The following is a 21,006-nucleotide window of genomic DNA, read 5'->3' as shown; positions in this document are numbered from 1 at the left end:
AAATTAAGATGACTTGATGATACGACTGTTCGGATTAGTGGACATTGATCGGATGGTCAAAAGATGAAAAGCATCCAATGGTGCTATTTTAACAAATAGATGGGCACAAATCAGAGATTAGTATTGTTCAAGCAATTTGATTTTGGGGGTGTGAGTTAACTACATTGGGTTACATAATATAGGCGGTTCCTTTTGAGTTAATGTACGCCACGAATGCAAATTTTTGGTGCCTGTGTATTAAGTGTCATGTAGTGCCGTAGTATCAAATAAGTCTCCTGTCCCACGACATTGGGAAGAGTTGAGATGCGGAGAGTGGCAACTCAGTACCGTACTGAATTAACTTTGTGGGGCCACACGTTATGTCCATTAGTTTTATCAACTAATTTTAAGTCATGTACCAAAATTGGAGCGTATCCAAAGCTCAAGTGGACTACATCACATAAACAGTTAGAATAACGGGTCCACTGTTGTAACATTCCTAGGGCCACATTGATGTTTATTTGTCATCCAACTGGGTCAAGCCTCGGTGGATCCCCAAATCCACCTCGGTGGGTGGGACCGCTGACTATAGAGTTGATGGTAATGTATGTGGCTTAAATTCACATTGTCCCACCATTTTTACAGCTTATTTTTGGACAAATGAAGTTGACCCACAACTTAAGTGGACCATACCATGGGAAACGGTAGCTATTAAATCTTCACGGTTAAAAACATCATGGATTCCACTCAAATGTTTATTTGCTATCCAACTTATTGATAAGGTTAGAAAAACCTACATAAATACCATCTTAATCCAAGGCTTTTGTGGCTCACAATAATATTTTTATAATTAATTACTATTATTTCTTATATTATGGTCCATCTAAGATTTGAATTGCTTTATTTTTTAGTTCGTGCCTTAAAATGAGCTTTTAATATAGATGGATGGCATATATGGATGTAGTCTCGTACATCACAAAGGGCCCACATTCAAGGGTCCCACCTATTTCAATGGATAGGGAACCACGTAAGGCGCATTGCCTTCAAAATGTTTTCAACAATGGACATTCAATTTCCATTGTTTTTTGTGGTGTGTAGACTTAAAATCTGAATTTCCTTTAATTTTGGGCTCATGATTTAAAATGATCAAAGAAAATGCACAAACGGCATAAACAAGATGCATGCATAATGATAGCCAAACGGAGTTTACGTAGTACTCTAAAGTTGTTTAAATTACTCAGCACACAATCTGCCCTTTAAGATGGGGTGCTGCTGTTAGTCGTATATGTGGGTCTGTTATAGCTTATTTATGGATGTGGATTGGGCACCACCTCCACCACGACCTACCTAGAGATGAACAATTTTGTCAAGGGCCTGCGGGGTCTGCCGTAGTATATGTAGAGGTGTACATGAGTCGATTCGAGTCGAGCTTTGCCCATCTCGACTTAACTCGACTAGCAAGATACCTTAGCTCGAACTTTGCTCGGTTCTGTCTCCGAGTCTAGATTGACAGCTCGACTTGACTCGGTTAACAACTCTGTCCAGTTTCGAGCCAAGTTAGAGTTCGAGTTTTCGAGTGGGGTCTGACCGTCCAATTGGGCCATAGCCACCAAGCCAGTGGCCGGGTGGGGTCTAATAATCGGACAAACGCTGGAGAATAGAGAGATGAGGAGAGGAGTAGGGGAAAGTACCTTTTAGTTGCCGGTCATCCAAGAGGACGCTAGAGAATAAACGGAGAATAAAAGAGAGTAGTCGTCGGTCGTCATTCGGGTGTTGGAGAACGACAAGAAAGAGATGAGAGGAGAATGGTCGCCGGTTGCCGTTCAGGCATTGGAGAATGGTGAAAGAAAGAGAGATGAGAGGAGAGAGATTGATAGGGTTTGGGTCAAGCGTTGCTGCTAGACGGCTAGAGTGGGTTAGGGTTTTTAGTATCGGGCGCTGGAGAGCAATCGAGACTCAAGTTAGTTAGGGTTTTAAAAAAAAATTGTTTTGAAATATATACACTCAGTCAAAAAATCGAGTCGAGCCGAACCGAGCCGGGTTTGAGCTTAGGACCAAGTCGAGTCCAGCTCGGTCCAAGCCAGACTTGACTTGAAAATTTTCGAGCTCAATAAAACTGACTCGACTTGGCTTGAACACAGTTTCAATCCGAGTTGAGTAGAGTTTTTCCTAGTCAATTCAAGCGAGCTAATCGAGCTAGCTCGATTCGTGTATAGCTCTAAGTGTACGTGTTTTATCAATGCTTCAAATTATTTTGAAAATTCATTTTAGACTGCAAGCCAGAAAAAAATGAGGTAGATCAAATTCAAATGCTGAAAAAGCCCCATCAAAGAATATAGTGAGGATTGGATGCATACAGCTGAAAATCTCTAGGCGGTACACAAGTTCTGGATCAAGCAGATATTTATGTTTTCCCTTCACCCAGGTCCATGTGAACTTATGAATAGGTTAGAAACATCATAGTAGGCCAAGAAGGTTTCAAAGGTGGGGTGATTGTCACCACTACTTCCTGTGGTGTGGTCCACTCAAGCCTTTGATTTATCTCTTTTTTGGAGTCATGCTTTAAAATGATCTTTTAAAATGGATGTACCGCTTGGATCAACCACCACATATGTCATGGTGGCTCCACAGAGCTCCTGACAGAACCATTCGTCTCTAGCTATGTCCTAGTGGGGCCGGTACCCAATCTGCTCCCTCTATAAAAACCATCTAATCCATTCTTATAAACTGTTCGGAAATTCAAGTGGACGACACCACGTAAATTCAGAGGTATCGGATAGATTTTACATTGTTTCTTAGACAGCCAATCCTTCGATCTAGACTGTTCATTAGCTTATTTCAAGGGCTGCCATTCAAAACGCTGATCTGAAAAAGGAAAAAAGAAGAAGAAGAAGAACATTGATCTTTTGATAAATGGTATTTAATATTGACGGTTAAGATCACCAGAAATAAAAGGTTTCCTTGACAATGTGATCCATCTCTCTACTCCGGCCCATCCTGGATTGCTTATGATTCTAGAGGATCATTTTTTTTTTTGGCAGTTGTAACCATCCCATCCATGACTTAAAAAACAGTTGGCTGTAGAAATGAGGCCTAATCAAAGATTAATTAGACCTTCTCGGTTTAATTTATGTGTGATAGGCTGTGAAATATAATCTGGACTTCATAGACGGTTCGGATCGATCGGTTGAACTGTCCAAGTGAACCTATGAAACATGGAGCACTATAACTTAACAGAGCACTAGAACATAACTATGATAAATATTGTGGATGCACATTGATCAATAAATCCTAACCATTGAATTAATAGCTAACAAATGAACGGTTGAAAATAAAATAATGAATGGTCTCAGTCCAAGGGAAGAACAAAATGGTTGCTGTCGTTTTATCATTATAAGCTTTCTATCAGGGTGTGTTGCCCTTGTTTGAAGATTTGTACGCTCTGGATTGCATCAAAAAATATGAGTCACCGCCATTTTAACCATTGTAGAGTCTTTTTATGAAAACAGTCCCCTACCCTCTATTACTAACAAAGCCATGCATACAAGCATACTTGAGTAATATTTACAAGATAGCTTGGACGGCTTTCTCTTTCTTCCCGCAAACATACTTTTGTAACATTTGATTTTCTAAAAAATGCGGGCAGCTTTTTCTATTTGGAGTCATTTGGATGCCTATGCCTTTTTAAGTTAAACAAGTTATAATAAGTTCCGGGTGTAAAGGGTCCTCACTCTTGCCCGGGTGGTTGACTCTCAGGAGTTTCAACTCCCGGTCAAGAGTTCGAGTACCCATAGGTGGTGAAATTCTACCAGCGTGAGTGTGTGGGGTGTGTGTGCGTGTGAAAAAAAAAAAGTTTCATGTGTAAGGAAAATCACTTCTTTTCGAAGTTGTAACTTATATTTTGTAACTGAGTTCCAACCCATGGCACGATGATAGGTAAATTGTGCTTGAACACTAAGGTTATGGGTTCGAGTGCCCATGTAACGTCTGTGTGTGATTTGGAAATTGACCACTTGATACATGCTCTAGATTTACAAGCATTTCATAATCTATTCATGATCCAATTTAAACCAACCATCATCGACCCTGTATTGAGGGTAATTTTGTGAGATTAATTGTTACTTACGTGACAATGTTGGATATTATTAATGGTAAAGTGACCGTTATCTTTATATTATTGTCTTGCCTTTATTGAATACGTCATTATTTCAATGCACGTCATCCTAATGGTTATTTGTCTTTGTTTAGAGGATGCCCAAGTACCATGACTTCTCGAAGATGTACTTGATAATGCATTAACTTCTATGTATTTAACTTATGTTGTGAAGATATTATATTTGCCACATGGCCGCATATGCACCATTAAGTTAGTGCTACAGTTCTCGTTCAAACAATGTGTGCACATAAAAAAGGAAGGGAAAACCTATAACTAGCAACTCATTTACACGTTTTCAAATTAACCTCACGGACTTGTTTGGTTCCACATAATTACTGATAAATTAAAGTAAAGAAGTAATAGTTATTTAATTTTGCATTTCTGCTAGCAGATTTTTATAGGCATGCCATTTCAAAGGTTTATTTCCCTCAGCAAAATTTGACGAGTAAGGTAATTCATAATTTGCATGATGTCCTTATCAAGTATGCATGACAAAACTCTATGAGCCCCATGGTGATAAGTGTGTTTTATCCACGTTGTCCATTTATTTTGCCAAATCATTTTAAGACACGAGCCAAACAATGGGATAGATTCAAAGCTCAAGTGGACCACGCCAAATGAAGTAGTGGGAATAATGATACCCATTATCAAACCCACCAGTTTATTTGGTGTGGTATACTTCATCTGTGGATTTGCTTTGTTTTTTGGGTTCATGCCTTATAATAATATGAAAAAAATGAATGGATAGTGTAGATATAACATGTGTCTTGGTGAGCCTTATATAATTTTTTTCTAACTTTTAGGAGGATGAGTTTTGCTCAAAATTCATGATGAAATTTGACCAATATTTGAAACAATTGTTGTTTATAATTATGCTTTTATCATGGTTTAACTGTATCTACACCAAACCAAATAGGCCCGGAGCCCCTCCTTCAATTCTCTCATGCCATGCCATTGAAATTATGCTTAAACCATCCCATGGGCAAGGGAGACCACTTTATCCATGTGTTTGTCCATGAGCATATTAAAAGCTTTGTTGATTCCATAATTACATAAAACGAGCTTCACTATCTAAATAAGCCTTCTCTAGTTGCCAAATGTTTCCATAGTCAATTACATCCACTGAGATTTTGAAATTAGTAGATCCAAGTTGAAATCTTTTGCCTAAAAAATGATAAAGTCTTAGACGGACCAAATATTGCAAATTTTAAAAGAGAAGCATATTGATTCTCTAAGAATTGCTTTTGTGAAAAAGTGCATATTTGATAAACATGTATAAGATAGACTATATCCCTGCGAATGCTTCAAGATTGTGTTTAATCCCACTACTTCACATGGCATTGCTCATTTGAGTCTTGCACCTATCTCATTTTTAGAGTAATATTTATCATGAAATGAATGGATGACCACGTAACGCTGCAAGTGGGGGCTACAAGAAAGTCCGGTTAACACCCTACACACCAGTACACCCACACCACAGTGAGATTTCACCTCGATGGTTACTCGAACCCATAACCTCATGTTGAAACTCTTATGAGTCTACCATAAGATATGACTTTGCTAAATTCATGTAAGGTGAAATACAACACATACACAAAGCACACGTTTGACATCATGGTATATGGTTAAAGATCTAGTCCACTTAGATACCACTAAATAAATTATCTTTAATTATATTAAGTAATTAAGTAAATTTTCTTTTAAATGTAAGTTAGTTTGGTAAGCATCATAATCAAAATAACTTATATACAAAAAACTACTTAGCTTAATAAATAATTTCTTTTAACTTTTTAACTTATTATGACTTTTTTTTTTTTTACGTATCTCTCACAATCCTTGTCAAATAAGGCTCTCCAGCAAGTCCATATCAAAAGAGTCCCCATGTGGTGGACTGTCCATGAACAATATGGGGCTCACATAGTGGACAGTCTAAATAATTAGATTTCATTTTAATTCACGTGAATGTATTTGACAACTTATATTTAGAATAAATTTGTAAATATAGATAATAACTTCTATCTAAAATACATTGGTAGGGAGAGATAATAACTTGAATCTATGCGCGAATGTGAATCCACTTGAAATGAAATCATCAGATACCTTCGCATATTTGATGTGAATTGACACAAAAACAATCCAAATTCCATAATTTACCATCGATTAAATGCTCCCAAACAACCCCTGAGATCCTAGCCATGAATCAAAGCATCTTTCATTAATTGTCTACATGCATCAAAGCTGCGCCTTTTACACGGGGTGAAAAAAATACCCATTTTTTGTGGAAGCCATGGTATGTATGTAAGATACACTCAGTTCATCGGGCGAGAAGCAAATCTTCTTGTTCCTAGAAAAGTCATCTGACAGAAGTGGGGTGGGGCACATCATCAATGGAAATGATGTATAATTGCTTTTAAAGCCTTTTAAGTTCACGTGACGTGGCCTGCCTAAATTTTGAAGGAGGTGAAGAGTCCCCGTCTCCTGCGCACAAGGCCGCATGGAACTTTAAAGCGAGCTTTCATATTAGCTGTTAGATTACACTCATGGCTGGGATTCAGCAGCTGTGAGAATGAGAGAGTCTGTAAAATAATGACTTGCCCGTCAAGATTTTTGCACTCTTATAGGAATTGCATGTTGTATACAGCTAGGAAGCTATTGGATGGTGCTATGTGGGTTTATCATATGTTTAATCCATGTTGTCTGTTTAATTTTTCAGATCGTTTTCAATCATGAACCCAGTAAAAAAGTATATCCAAATCTCAAATAGGCCTCACCATAGGAAAACAGTTGTGAGAATGAGAGAGTCTGTAAAATAATGACTTGCCCGTCAAGATTTTTGCACTCTTATAGGAATTGCATGTTGTATACAGCTAGGAAGCTATTGGATGGTGCTGTGTGGGTTTATCATATGTTTAATCCATGTTGTCCGTTTAATTTTTCATATCGTTTTCAATCATGAACCCAGTAAAAAAGTATATCCAAATCTCAAATAGACCTCACCATAGGAAAACAGTTGTGATTAAACACCCATCGTTAAAAACTTCCTGAGCCCACTGTAATGTTTATTTTCCATCTAACTTGTTCGTTAGATCACACTACTTGGGTGATGAGAAAACAAAAATATCTATTTCATCTAAAACTTGTGGCCCTCAAGAAGTTTTTAAAGGTGGGCGTGATTCTTACCGTTAAAACATTCATAGGCCCCCTGTAACATTTACTTTCCATCCAATCTGTTCATCAGGTCACATAGACCTGGATGAAGAGAAAAAAAACAAATATCATATTAATCCACGATTTATGTGACCCCACAAGGGTTTCAACGACAGGCGTTCGATCCCCCACTGCTTTTTACAGTGTGGGCCACTTAGTTTTAGATTTGTCTTATTTTTCGGCTCAAGTGCTAAGACTATCTCACCAAGTGGACGGACCGTTTGGATATAACTCATACCTCATAATGGGACCCACGAAACTTAGTGACATCGACACATCAGCCAATCGGTGATATGTGTGGAACACCAGCCAATGCGCTTCCTTCGCACACGATACCTTCTCGGATGAGCGCAGATTAGATACTGACAAGGTCTCACTACTGAAGTGATGTCACCAAGCTCCGTGGACCCCACCATGATGCATGTGTTGTATCCATACCGTCCATCCATTTGGAGAGATAATTTTATAGCATGAGAAAAATAATGAGAGAAATCTAAAGTTCAAGTGGACCCACCATAGAAAACAGTGGGGACAGTAACATCCACCATTCAAAACTTCTTAGGGGCCACAGAAGTTTCCGATCAAGCTTTTATATATATATATATATATATATTTCACTTCATCTATGTCTATGTTAACGTATGAATAGGTTGGATATGAAAACTACATCATTGTGGGCCCTATAAATGTTTCAATGGTAGATGAAACCATACATTTTGGTGGTGCCTATAGAGCTTTTCCACTATGAATTGGGTAGTGGAGGGGTGGCTACTCACTACCCAATCTAAGTTTGTAGAAGGGTGGCTATCCCTCGTTCCATTCTCCCTGGGAAACGGATTGGCTACTCCCCCGACACTAGCCAATGGGTTGATGGTTGGTGCTTTGTGGGCCCCACCATGATGTATGTGTTACATCCATGTGGTCCATCTATTTTTATAGATCATTTTACGATATAATACCAAAAATGAGATATATCCCGATCTCAAATGGACCACATTATAGGAAACAGTGTTGAATGAGCGTCGACCATTAAAAACATTTTGGGGGCTATAGAAGTTTTAGATCAAGCTAATTTTTGTTTTTTCCCTTCATCTGGGCTTGTATGACCAAATCAACAGATTGGATGTCAAATAAATAGAAGTTTCGGATCAATATGAAATTTATTTTTCTTCTTCATACATGTATTTGTGACCTTATTAACATATTGGATAGAAAATAAACATTATGGTGGACCCTATGAATTTTTTAACGGTGAAATTCATTAACCTCGCTGCTATATTTGGTGTGGTCCATTTGAGTTTTCGATATGATTCATTTTTATTTTTTTTATATAATACTCTAAAATGATCTCAGAAAATGGTTGAACGGTGTGGATATAATAAATACATCATTGTGAAGAATATGTCACACGTGTAATCATTGTGTGTGTGAAGGTGGATAAAAGGGGACAAAGAACCTGACCTCCATGAAAAGGAAGAAAATTAGAGTGAACCTCCTCATCCTTAGTCGTACATCCTAAAATGATTTTGAAAAACGGATGGATGGGTTGGATTTATCACAAACATCAGAGTAGGCCCTACATAGAAAAGGTTGGGAAAGGTTTTCACGGGAAATTCTCTTGCAAATCTAATGTTCTCTCCGTGAGTATAGGAGAGAGTTTTTTTTTTTTAAGACTTTCCTTCTCTCAATGAAGTTACACCCCACCCATTCTCCTCTCTCTCTCTCTCTCTCTCTCTATATATATATATATATATATATTAGTTATATATTAGTTATATTCTCTTCATCCCAGTGTGTTACACGTGATCAAGGGGTTAGAAGAAAGATAGACACCATGGTGCCCCACATTCAATATGGTTTGCATCACATCCCCTGTTGTTCTCTCTGGTGTGGCTCAGATGAGTTGTGGATCTGGCTAATTTTTTGCCCCATGGTCTAGCAGTGAGGATATTCCATGACGGACGGAGTGGATTTTACTGATACAGCATGCTGGGTTCCACTCGCTGCAGAAAAGGTGCTGTACGCGATTCCGATCGAAAGCCTTTCCGAATCAGCGTGGCCCGACCCCACTACTGGGCCATCCTCCATCCAAGGTGGATCCCATGATATCATAGGGAGCGGATTGGATACTGAACGCTTCAGTAGCCAAAACGCTACTGAAGTGATGTGGCAAAACGCCACTGGTGGATGCCAAGCTGCTGTTTCCTTACAATAAATACTCTTCCAACGGAGATGCGTTAGCGGATGTTTGGGATGTTTTTCCGTTTAGGCCGTGGACGCACTCGGCCACGTACACGTAATTGTTTATCTTAAGGAATAACCGGACGGTGGATTTTCTGCCAAAAGACATTCCAGGAAGGTCTTGCGCTGGGAACCAAGTGGGGCCAACTATGATGTTTGTGAGAAATCCTACCCGTCCATCTGTTTTTTGAGTTCAATTTAGACTTGAAGCCAAAATGAACCGTTTCTAGAGCTCAAGTGGGCCAAAAACGTGATAATTGAACGTCCATAGTAGAAATATTCGTGAGCCACAGAAGTTTTGAGTCATGCTAATATTTTTTTATTTCAGTTCATCTCAGTAGGAATGAAGTTATTAAAGGTATGGATGGCTTGTAAGCATCACTGTTGAACCCACGTAGATTTTAATAGTAGGAATTTCTTTAACCACATTTTCCTTTAATACAGCCTACTTGAGCTTTGGATACGGTTCAATTTTGGCATCATATCCCAAACTGGGTTATCAGCGCAGGAAGAAATCTGCGTACAGAAAAAATGCATGCCGAGTTTAATGATATGGGGCCATGGGAAGCGGATTGTGTAAGTAAACTCTATGGGGTACACTGTGATTTATGTATTTTATCCTGTTTGTCCATCCATTTTATAAGATAATTTTATAGCCTTAGCTCAAAACCTAAGCATATAAAAGGTTAAAATTAACCACACTAAAGGAAACAGTGTGAGTTGAATATTCTGTTGAAAAATTCTTGGGGGTTATAGAAGTTTTGGATTAAGATTATATTTGTTTTTTTACCTTCATCTATTTTTTTGATCCTTTGAACAGTTTGGATGAAAAATAAATATCTTGATCCTTTGAACAATTTGGATGAAAAATAAACATCACTGTGGGGCCTGGAAAGGTTTCAACGGTAGAAATCATTATTTCCACTGTTTTATGTGGTATGGTTCACTTGAGATTGTTACGAGCTTGGATTTTGGGCTCAACACGTCAAATTAGATGGAAAAACAGATAGAAGGTGTCGATAAATCACATAAATTCATAGTGGGCCAACTGAATTTTCTCGGTATAACAATCCGATTTCATGGCCGAGTGGTGCACGGCGTAAAGGGAGAAAGATCGGTTAAATGATCTAACGGAGTAGCATTTATACCAAGGGAACACACCGTTGTTATCTAGCCAATGGCATTTTGCCACACCACTTCAGTAGCGTCTTGGCTACTGAAGCGTTAAGTATCCAATCCGCTCCCGATATCATAGGTCTCGAGCACTAAAATATGGGTGCATCAATCGTGGGGTCGACATTTAAACAGTCCCTATCACCGTTGGATCCACCCAATAATGGCAGGGGCGGGACTTAATCGTGTTCAACGACCGCTTCGTGCTTTGCTAAGACCACACGCGTGTGGAGCCCTGTCCACCCACACGAGAGCACACATGCCAGTATGAAATCATGTACGAGATCCGGGCTTTCCAGCGGGCGGGCCAGGCTGGCTTGGTTCCCTCTTTTGAAAATTAGGATGTTTGGCTATCGAGGTGGGCCACATTGTACAAAACATTTGGGTGGCTAGAAAAATGATTTAGCCGTTTGTCTTGGCTGTACATTCTGACCCATATGAGTAATGAAGTGGCGTCATTTTTAGGCTAGGAGATCTAAATGGGGCCACCTGAAGAAACGCTCGGCTTTCACAAGCATGCCACTTCGGCACGTGTGCTTGCTCGCGGACCGGTTGGACACCACGCCCACGTGCTCCTACAAAATCATAAATATCTCGACCCGAGGGACGCGACTTAGGGAACGTTTGGCACCGTGGGTTGGAGGCGATTCGAGGGGGTTTCGAATCCTTCGGTTGCTAAGCATCATAAAGTAACCGGTGAAGGTGTTTCAAATCCTTCTCTAATGATTACACCTAAAATCATTCTAATAGTTGCATGTGTAATATGTGTGTGACTATACTATTATTATATTAGGCACATGACCCACTAATGATGATCAGCATCATCCAAACATTGTTTATGTAAGTCAACACCATCCGATCAATGTCCATGTTAATTAACAGTTAAAAGTTGTTAGTTAATCACTCAAACATGATCTTATGCTTTTGACCCATCTAAGATTAGGAATTTCATCATTTTAGGGCAAAACATATATTACAGCAGGCTTATCACAACCATCATGTCAAAAATTACATATCTTACCATTTAAAGATATTAAAGTTGATTTAGTAATTAAATTCAAACCCATATAGATATACATGCATAGCTACTTTTGAATTAAATTTGATTCACAATCCAAGGTGGCAAACACAACGGAAGGATTTCAAATCCAAGGGGTTACAGGGGCTCCAAATCCACGCTGCCAAACTGGCCCCTAGCAGCCACACAGGATCCAGTGAAGTGGGTGGGACCCGACTGTGGGGTCGACCTCGTTGTATGCTGTATATCCATGCCGTCCACCGGTTTTGCCGACTCATTCTAGTACACTAATCCTAAAAATGAAGTAAATATAAATCTCAGGTGACCCACAACAGCGGAAACAATGGTCATTGAATGCCCACCATTGAAACTTCCTAGGCCCACGGTAATGTTCATTTCCCTACGTCCACCGTAACGTTTCAACATAGGTGTCATTGTCCAGTTGCTTTCTGTGGTGTGGTACACTTGAGCTTTGGATCCGCCTCATTTTTTGCTCATGTCGTAAAATGATATGGGAAAATGGATGGCCAGCGTGGATATAACGCATAGATCATGGTGGGCCCCACAGAACTTCGCCACGTCAACCTGCCTACAACAATCCAAGCCCTAGTGCGTGGGGAAGTGTTCTACGCCAGTAGTCTGTTGGTGCCTCGTCGCTAAAGACCTCTCCCTGAAAAGAGGGTGATCCCAGCCACCAGTCCGAGTCCACTCGTGTACTTATCTTCTTATCCGACCGTTTTCTGGCCCCACATACAATAGCTGGGGTTTTATTATAGAGGAGATTCTAGGGGCATGTTCGATCCACGATGGAGCCCAAAAGATCAATGGTCTGGATTGTCGAATAATGGGGCCCACTTGCACAAACTGAAATCTAACTAGTGCTTTCTCCTTCCCGCCCCGTTCTTTCTGTCTATAGAGGTTCTCGAAATGAGCAGAAGACCATCTCCAACGGTCTGAAACTTCCGCACGCGCTCGAGACGAAAATGGCGGGAGATGATCTTCCAAGTCGAACCCTTGTCTCTCCAACCGCAACAAAACCCTAGCTTTCTCCAACAGATCCTCATTTCCTTATATGCTAAAATCTCGCAGTCTCCTTCTCCTCCGGCAAAACCCTAACCCCTCACCTCACCTGTCCTTTCAATACCGCCGTTGGGTCCCGTCGTTCCTTCATCGGCATCGTCGATCCTCATCCGGCCTCAGTTCTTCTATGGCTTCTTCGAAAATCGTTGTCGAGTACGCAAAATCCAGCCGTTCTTCCTGCAAGAAGTGTTCGAAATCGATTCCTGCAGATTCTCTGAGGCTGGGCCTGGTCAGCAGAGACCCTCGAGGGTTCGATTCTACGAAATGGCATCATTTGGATTGCTTTCCGAGGGAATCTCAACCGATCGTTTCCGTGGAGAAAATCAAGGGTTTCGATTCTCTGAAGGTTTGGATAGTGGAGTTATTTTATTTTTACGCTTTGGTTATTCTTCATGTTCGATTATGATTCATTGAAAAAATAATCTTCTCTTTGTTTTTATACGGGCTTTCTAGAATTGCGATCAGGAGGCATTAAAGAAGTTGGAGGAAGGAGGGGATTTGTCTCCCAAAGAGGTTTGAATGAAAATTTTGCTGTATTCGTTTTCCTTATGCAGTAAAAGAGGAGTTGAAAAATAAAAAAGACAAACAGGTGGCTATTATTTTCATCCACCCTTCATTTGCCTATGGCAATTCTCCATTTTGGGAACCGAAGTATGCTACTTGGTCTGCTATCTTAATTCCCAAAATGAAAATGGGTGTTTGTGAATCAATTGGAGTGGGTGCTTCAGTTCCCTACAAAATAAAGGGTGTGCGTGAGTGGTACCGCCACCATGGTAAGCTTACGGTAGTTCCCGGTGGATTTGTGGCCCATGTGATGTATGAAGGCCATCCAATCAGTCCATCAGATGCATCACTTCGAAGTACCCCCAATTGTTAAACAACAGCCTAACCCAACACTCAAGTGGGCCAGGGAAAATATGAGAGTGGACTACCACCCTTGATTTACGCAGGGGCCCACAATGTGAGATGCCACAATTTTAATTCTCTTCTGCAACTTTGTTTGTGGGGCTACTGTTATTATTTTCAGGCATGTGATGCTGGTGAAGCTGGGATTGATGGTAGTGAGGAAAGGAGTTCAAAAGAAACGAAGGTATACAAATTATCCATATTGTTGAAAGGTTGATGATTGAATAAGGCCCATTGGGCACAAGTCCTTGTAATAAGTCCCATAGAGGCCATTCACAACTCCATGTAATAAGGCCTATAGGGCCCATTCATGTTTTTTACCATTATAAATAAGAGTAGAGGGCTAGGGTTTTAATACATCCTAAGCATCTCATGTTCTTACTCTCTCTCTCTCTCTCCCTCTCTCTCTCTCTCAGACACACACACACACACACACATTGTTTCCCTCTTCCATCTTTCTTCTCCTTCTTTCTTCTTCTTCTTATTGTAGCTTCTCATAGGCCCTCAAGATTAGCACTATGTAGCCATTTAACACATGTAAACATGTGGTTCTAGTTCTACATATCCTTGTGGTTTTCATTGTCATTTTTATTTGTTTTAGGTTCATAAAATAGATGAAGCCGTGAAAGATAATCTCAAGGATGGGAATTCTAAGAAACCAAAGGTAGATACACTGCCCTTTTCTAAATCTATACCAAATTTGATTAATTTTAACATTGCGCGAAACTCCACTTTTGGGGTGAAGTTATTGATAGTGGATTTTGCGTTCCACTCATTACTGTTTTCTCTCAAGTTATTCGGACCTAGTTGAATTTCAAATGCAAGTTGGATATTGGTTGTCAAACTGTACTTTTTTAGTTATTAATGCTTTTCTTTTGGTGAAGGGGAATAGCCTGAAATTTATCACAAGGTTGTCCCACTTGGCACTTTTTTTTTTTTTTTTCCTGCAGTTATACTGATTTTAACAATTATATCTGAGGCTGAATCTTTTACATGCTTCTCTGCCAAACCACTAGCACAGTTTCATAAGTCTAGCTATTTAACTGTCATTGGTTTTTGTGACCGTTGACCTTAGCCATATAAATACTATTTCTCCATTTACTTCCATACTATTATGTAACTCAACTTAGGTCCTGTTTGATTTGCTGTCTTTACATAGAATTTGACTGGAATTTAGCATTTATTACTTACCTTGGTAAAAATGGATGTAAAATGTTGACATCTTTCGTAGGGAAGCAGATTGCGTGGTGTGCCACATACCACCGACCTCAGTTGTGTGTTGACATCACCAAGTTCTGTGGGCCCCACCATGATGTATGTGTTATATTCACATTGTCCATCCATTTTGCGAGGTCATTTTAGAGCATGGGCCCAAAAATGAGGCAAATCCAAGGCTCAAGTGGTCCACACCATAGAAAGTAGTGGGGGTTGAACATCTACCGTTGAAAACTTCTTGGGGACCACATAAGTTTTGGATAAAGTTGATAGTTGTGTTTTCCCTTCACCCAGGTTTGTGTGACCTTATGAACGGTTTGGATGGAAAATAAACATCACAGTGGGCCCTAAGAAGTTTTCAACGGTGGGCGTCACTGTCCCCACAACTTTTTATGGTGTAGTCCACTTGAGCTTTGAATCTACCTCATTTTTGGGCCCATGCCCTAAAATGATCTTGAAAAATGGATGGACAATGTGGATATAATACATACATCATGGTGGGGCCCAATAACTTGGCGATGTCAACACACCACCAAGGTCGGTGGTGTGTGGCACCCATGCAATCCACTTCCTTTGGTAGGCTGACTTGGAAAACAAGGCCCTAAATAATAGGTGGCAAAACTCTATGGGCCTCACCATGATGTATGTGTTTTATCCACGCCATCCATTCATTTTGCCAGAGGACATGAGCCCAAAATTGAGGCAGATCCAAAACTTAGGTGGATCACACCACAAGAAATAGTGGGAATAATGACACCCACCATTGAAACTTGCATAGGTCCCACCATAAGGTTTATTTGAAATCCAATGTGTTCATAAGGTCACACATGCATGGATGAAATTGATCCAAAACTTCTTTAGCCTCCGAGAAGTTTTCAATGGTTATCATTCAATCCCCACTGTTTTCTGCGGTGTGGTCCAATTGAGCTTCGGATTTGCCTCATGCCCTAAAATGATCTGAAAAAATGAACGGCATGGATATAACATATACATCATGGTGGGCCTCACAAAGTTTTGTTTCGAAACACGTCTTATGAATTTGAATTTTGCCCGATTTTCGAGGTGGAATTCTACCTCCCTTCCAAATACTTGTGAAAAACCATAATTACATTTTTACCATCAATTCACATGAATTACAGCAAATCAACAAGGTCCTAATGTTTTTCTATGATATTTCTTACGGTGGTTCATTGCTTGTAGAAACTGATCATATTTTTTCCATGGAATTGATCCCAGTTGTCTGCCTCTAACAATGGAGCTGAGCTGGAGATAGTTTTCTCTACCTCTGATGTCAAGAACAAGTACAAGGTTTTCTTTTTTCTTAGTTTATTTGATTTTTTCCCCACATATTTACAGAATATGTAACTTAATGAGGCAGCATTCATTCATCTTTAGCATTCCTGTTTGACTGCACCTTCCCTTATATACATTGTTAGATCATTCATTTAATTCTCATTTCTGGTTCAGGATGCTACACTTCTACCAACATGGAAGGCTTTCCAAACAATTATCTTTCTTGAACGGGTGAGATGGGATCTTCTTCGTGCAAATATAAACTGTTAGCTATTTATGAAGTAGTTCGTTTGTAAGAGAGAACTGGATGTTTATTTTAAGGTGTGTCCCTTTTTTTTCTTTTTATATTTTTACATAGGAGATGGAAACTGTTTTATGCTTTGCCAGCTTTTTCACTTTTTGGATTGTTTCCTGAGTCAGAATTGTGATTATAATCTGCTATCTATTCGTGCATTAGTTCTTTTGTAGGTGAGACTGGATGTTATTTTAGTAATTATGCTGTTCATCTAGTACACACACACAAATGTATATGTGTGTATGTATGCCTGCGTGCGTGGGTGTGCACGCGTGTTTTGTTTCACCAAATTTATCGATTTTTTTTTTTACACATGCCTACACACACCACATGGGTACTCGATCCCACGACCTCAGTGTTGAAACCCACAGGGTCTAGCACTGAGCCATGAGTAGGGTCTACCACCTCAGTGTTGAAACCCACAGGGTCTACCGAATTTATCAAGCTTGTTACTTGCTTCTCTCATTGCTTTCTTCTACTTTGATCTGTCAATGGAGCATATTATTTTATTTATTTTTGTGGCACTAATGCAGACATGTACTTCCTTTTCTTTTCTTGGAATGAAATCAGTCCGCATGATACTATTACTATCACTGGGCATTTTTTATTCTATCTCATGTTCTTCATTTTCCGTATTTACGTAGGATGAAGGGCTTCATGATTCAGGAAAAATTGCTGCATTTGATTTTGATGGGTGTCTCGTTAATACATCTGTTAAAAGGTACCATGATTTTAAATGCTTGAGGTATTGATTGTTAAACAAGTTCATTAATGTTTGGAAATGGGCTAACATGCTATTTCTGTTGCATGGCACACACTCTGCACGAAATACCTGCTGATATACACTAATTAAAATATTTTACCTTGGTGCTGGTGTTATTGTTTATTTGTGGAGGATTAAATCCTAGGAAATCTCCATCTAATGGCACTAATAGTTTAGTTTCTAAAAGTACTTATTTTTTTCTTTTCAAATCTTTTAGCATTAATTCAAATCCATTTTGAAGCTTTTCACAAACTTACATTCACCGCTGGATTCAAAAGTGGAACATTGTTGTACCCTAGACATCGAGTAATTTAAAAAGTTAGGAGTTTCATATGGCAAGCTTGGTGCTTGCTATACATCCTATTCGAAAAATCATGAAAGATCCAAGAGACGTGCATTTTGGGAAGCCTTACCATCTTTGGCAGTCACCAGTGTTGTGGAGATCACCAGTCACAACTCAAAATGACTTTCTTGCAAATTTTACAATCTTTTGATGCTGTTCTAAATCCATAAACTTAGTTTTTTTTTCTCTGAGAGATCACAAACCTAGGTATTTTAGGTGCCTGCAAAACAAAAGAATTTGCAAAACAATTTTTGATGAATTGATGAAAAATTAGAGTGGAATGGTGGAACAGGATTCATGTAGCCAACCCCAATTAATTGGGATAACGCTTAGATGACGATTGTTGATGATGATGCAATTTGAGAAAAGGGAATTCTGAGAAAAGTTTATGGGTATGCAGATTTGTTGGGCCTCTTAACTGAAAAATACCAATCTCTTTAAAAAAAAAAAACTGAAAAATACCAATCAAACATGTGATCCACAACCTAATGGTTTGATACTTTTTCAACTGCAGAGTTGGTGCGGATGCTTGGTCTCTTATGTATCCTTCAATACCAGAGAAGCTGCAAAGCTTATACAACGATGGCTATAAACTGGTTTGTTTCTCTTATCTGTTTCTTGTTGCACTGTAAACTCATTTACGTTCTACCTACTGGAATCATCAATGTGAAGATGGCGGGTTTTGATTTTTCAAGAATGTGTTACCTTGTGAAGCTGTTATCACGTAATAGTGTTTCTTCTGGCCAGCTAACAAAGTCAATTCTTCTCATAAATTTAAGAGGTAGCGTATGTCATCAGTTTAGTTTTTTCCTTTTAACATCAGGTAATCTTCACTAATGAATCCAACATTGAGCGCTGGAAGAATAAAAGACAGCAAGCTGTTGACTCCAAAATCGGACGTCTCAACAATTTCATCAAGTGTGTCAAAGTCCCAATCCAGGTATTATGTAACAGTGTTGAGAATGTTATTTCCATGCAATGTGATGTTGTTGACTGATGCAGCAAGTTTCTGAATCTGCTTTTGTGTTAGATTGAAAGTGATTTTTGTGCTGTGTGTGCATGCATGTCTTACCACTGGTTGAGTTCTCCAAAGTATCTGATTATAGTATGAACGTTTTAGTTGTATCTGATTATAGTATGAACGTTTTAGTTGAATATCATCAGTTGAACCGGAAGTCCAGGAAAGTCTGCAGCAAGTACTGAATCTGCTTTTGTGTTAGATTGAAAGTGATTTTTGTGCTATGTGTGCTTATGCTATGCATGCATGCATGTCTTACCATTGGTTAAGTTCTCCAAAGTATCTGACAATAGTATGAACGTTCTAGTTGAATATCATCGTTTGAATCGGAAGTCCAGGAAAGTCTGCATTGGTTCTCACTTTTCATACATTTGAGTGCAGGTTTTTATTGCTTGCGGGTTAGGGAAAACTAAGGGTCAAGGTGATGATCCATTTCGCAAACCGAAGCCTGGAATGTGGAGAATAATGGAGCAAAATTTCAACTCTGGCATTGCAATTGATATGGATCAGTTATTTCTCTTTTCTCTGTCTTCCTTAGCTTGCTCTACAGTTTTAACTTTTAAGATTTTTAGTCAGTGGGAATTAGCCAGTTTGCTTTCAGTTGTCTGCTTACAGATCATTTCCCTTTGGAAACAGGAAAAAGGTAAAAAAAAGGGCTTCATTTGTAGACTCTGTAGTCATGATGCATCATGCCCTTTTGTTGTGTTTTAGATTGACATGTCTTTCATAATTCCTTTTGAGAACAAATGTTGTCTGATTGCGAATTACTCCCAATGGGATCGGAATACTGGTTTGATAAAAGTTACCTCTGCACACAGATCTTTTTATGTTGGTGATGCAGCTGGGAGAGTCAATGATCATAGTGATGCAGATATTAAATTTGCTCAGGTACCATTCAAAGTTCTCCTTTAGGATGCGTTTGGACGCAATTTGAATTGTGAACATTTATTTTAATCAGGATGAAATGACAAAAGCTAACGATGTTAACTAGTAATCCTAGCATGGCCATAGCCTCAAATGCATCCCGTGTCCTTTAATTTTTCTAGTCCAACTTGTGACATAATTGCAATTTGGAGCTTCTACTCTCAATACGAGTGCTTGGGAAGCAAATCACAATTTGGTCTTAGGGACTTCATTCATGGTTTGAAATATCTTCCGATATGGTTCGGTATTGTCCAAGTCACATAGGTTTTGTACGGAAATGGAATGAGTTGGACCGGGTTGTGCCGGTTTCGGTCCCCAGGCGACTCGCACTCCGAAGGTGCTACTTAAATCCATGGCTTCGTTATATCAACAATTGCAATTCGAATTAAACAGTGCATCTTAAAGCTTAAAGACTTCCTGACTAGAAGATCAGGAAGATCTTCCATAGCATCCTAAATTTTGATTTATGGTTGCAACATCTTCTTGCTGCTATCTTTGCTTAAAGCTTTTTGTTGACGGTATCTGTTCCTGTCGTGTTTATAGGCTGTTGGCTTGAAATTTCATCTTCCTGAGGAATATTTTGGCGCTTAAAGACTTCCTGACCATTAACCTCTGGTAAATGTTCACATCTGATTCCTTTTGGAATTCAAATTGTATAGTTGTAGCCAGTAAGAGGAACCATGCATGCAGCAGATTGTGATAGATGGGTTAGGTTATGTATGAGGAAGTCTGGCATTATCTGAAGCTTGCAGAAGTCAATTAATCACTACCCTCTGAAATCACTATGCAGATTGAATATTTTGGCCGAATGGATGGAATGGATGCATGCAGTGTATGCTCTCTTGCTTTTTTGCCCTAAATCGACATGTTGTGTTTATCAGGCAGGACCTGAAATGTACTGGATATTGAGTTGGATATTAAAAACATCAAATCCAAGCAGAGAATTGTTTGATCTTTGTGAGTAGTGGTGCTCCTAGACTTAGTAATTCATGATGAGGCGTCGAGGGTGAGAACCTGAAATGCATTGGATATTGATCTGGCTGGAAAAGTAATGCCAATTGTTTGCCTTCCCATGGAGACCCTGGCATTCTGTTATTGAATTTTTATTTTTTTTTTGTTTTGTTTTTGGCAGAGCATCGGGCCACTGCCTTTACAAACACCTGGTAAGGAGACTTGGATTGTGGGCCGTGCCTTGGGAGAGTGGCAACAATATGAACTGGGTGAGGGTCATGAGGGGGCTGCAGTTTAAAATACAGCCAACAGCTTTTGCTATTGGATTGCATGGCGTTGTTGTAAAGGGGTGCAGATGTCCACATGGATAGAACGGATGCAGGCCGTGAATGGGTGCATCGACCTACAAATGGGCGGTTAAAAAAGCACAGGACTATTCTTCAA

General features: G+C 39.4%; 1 protein-coding gene across 6 annotated transcripts; it reads left to right on the top strand.

Annotated features, from left to right (window-relative positions):
- The first annotated feature begins 12,484 nt into the window (after positions 1-12,484).
- LOC131245116 (polynucleotide 3'-phosphatase ZDP) lies at positions 12,485-20,563 on the top strand. Of its 6 annotated transcripts, XM_058244341.1 has the most exons (13): positions 12,492-13,200; positions 13,308-13,367; positions 13,882-13,944; positions 14,362-14,424; positions 16,212-16,283; positions 16,443-16,499; positions 17,208-17,284; positions 18,184-18,265; positions 18,493-18,609; positions 19,069-19,196; positions 19,506-19,575; positions 20,155-20,226; positions 20,305-20,563. In XM_058244341.1, exons 1-12 carry the CDS (start codon positions 12,847-12,849, stop codon positions 20,200-20,202), a joined length of 1,191 nt encoding a protein of 396 aa, XP_058100324.1. In that variant the 5' UTR covers positions 12,492-12,846; the 3' UTR covers positions 20,203-20,226; positions 20,305-20,563. The 6 variants fall into 6 exon arrangements, 4 of the variants coding, with proteins under 4 accessions (XP_058100325.1, XP_058100324.1, XP_058100326.1 ...); XR_009170784.1 differs by lacking the exon at positions 19,069-19,196 and having other exon boundaries at positions 12,485-13,200; XM_058244340.1 differs by having other exon boundaries at positions 12,494-13,200; positions 20,155-20,563.
- The last annotated feature ends 443 nt before the right edge of the window (positions 20,564-21,006 follow it).

This window comes from Magnolia sinica, chromosome 5 (genome assembly GCF_029962835.1).
Source record: "Magnolia sinica isolate HGM2019 chromosome 5, MsV1, whole genome shotgun sequence".
Taxonomy (NCBI): domain Eukaryota; kingdom Viridiplantae; phylum Streptophyta; class Magnoliopsida; order Magnoliales; family Magnoliaceae; genus Magnolia; species Magnolia sinica.
This window is presented reverse-complemented; position numbering and strand designations above follow the sequence as displayed.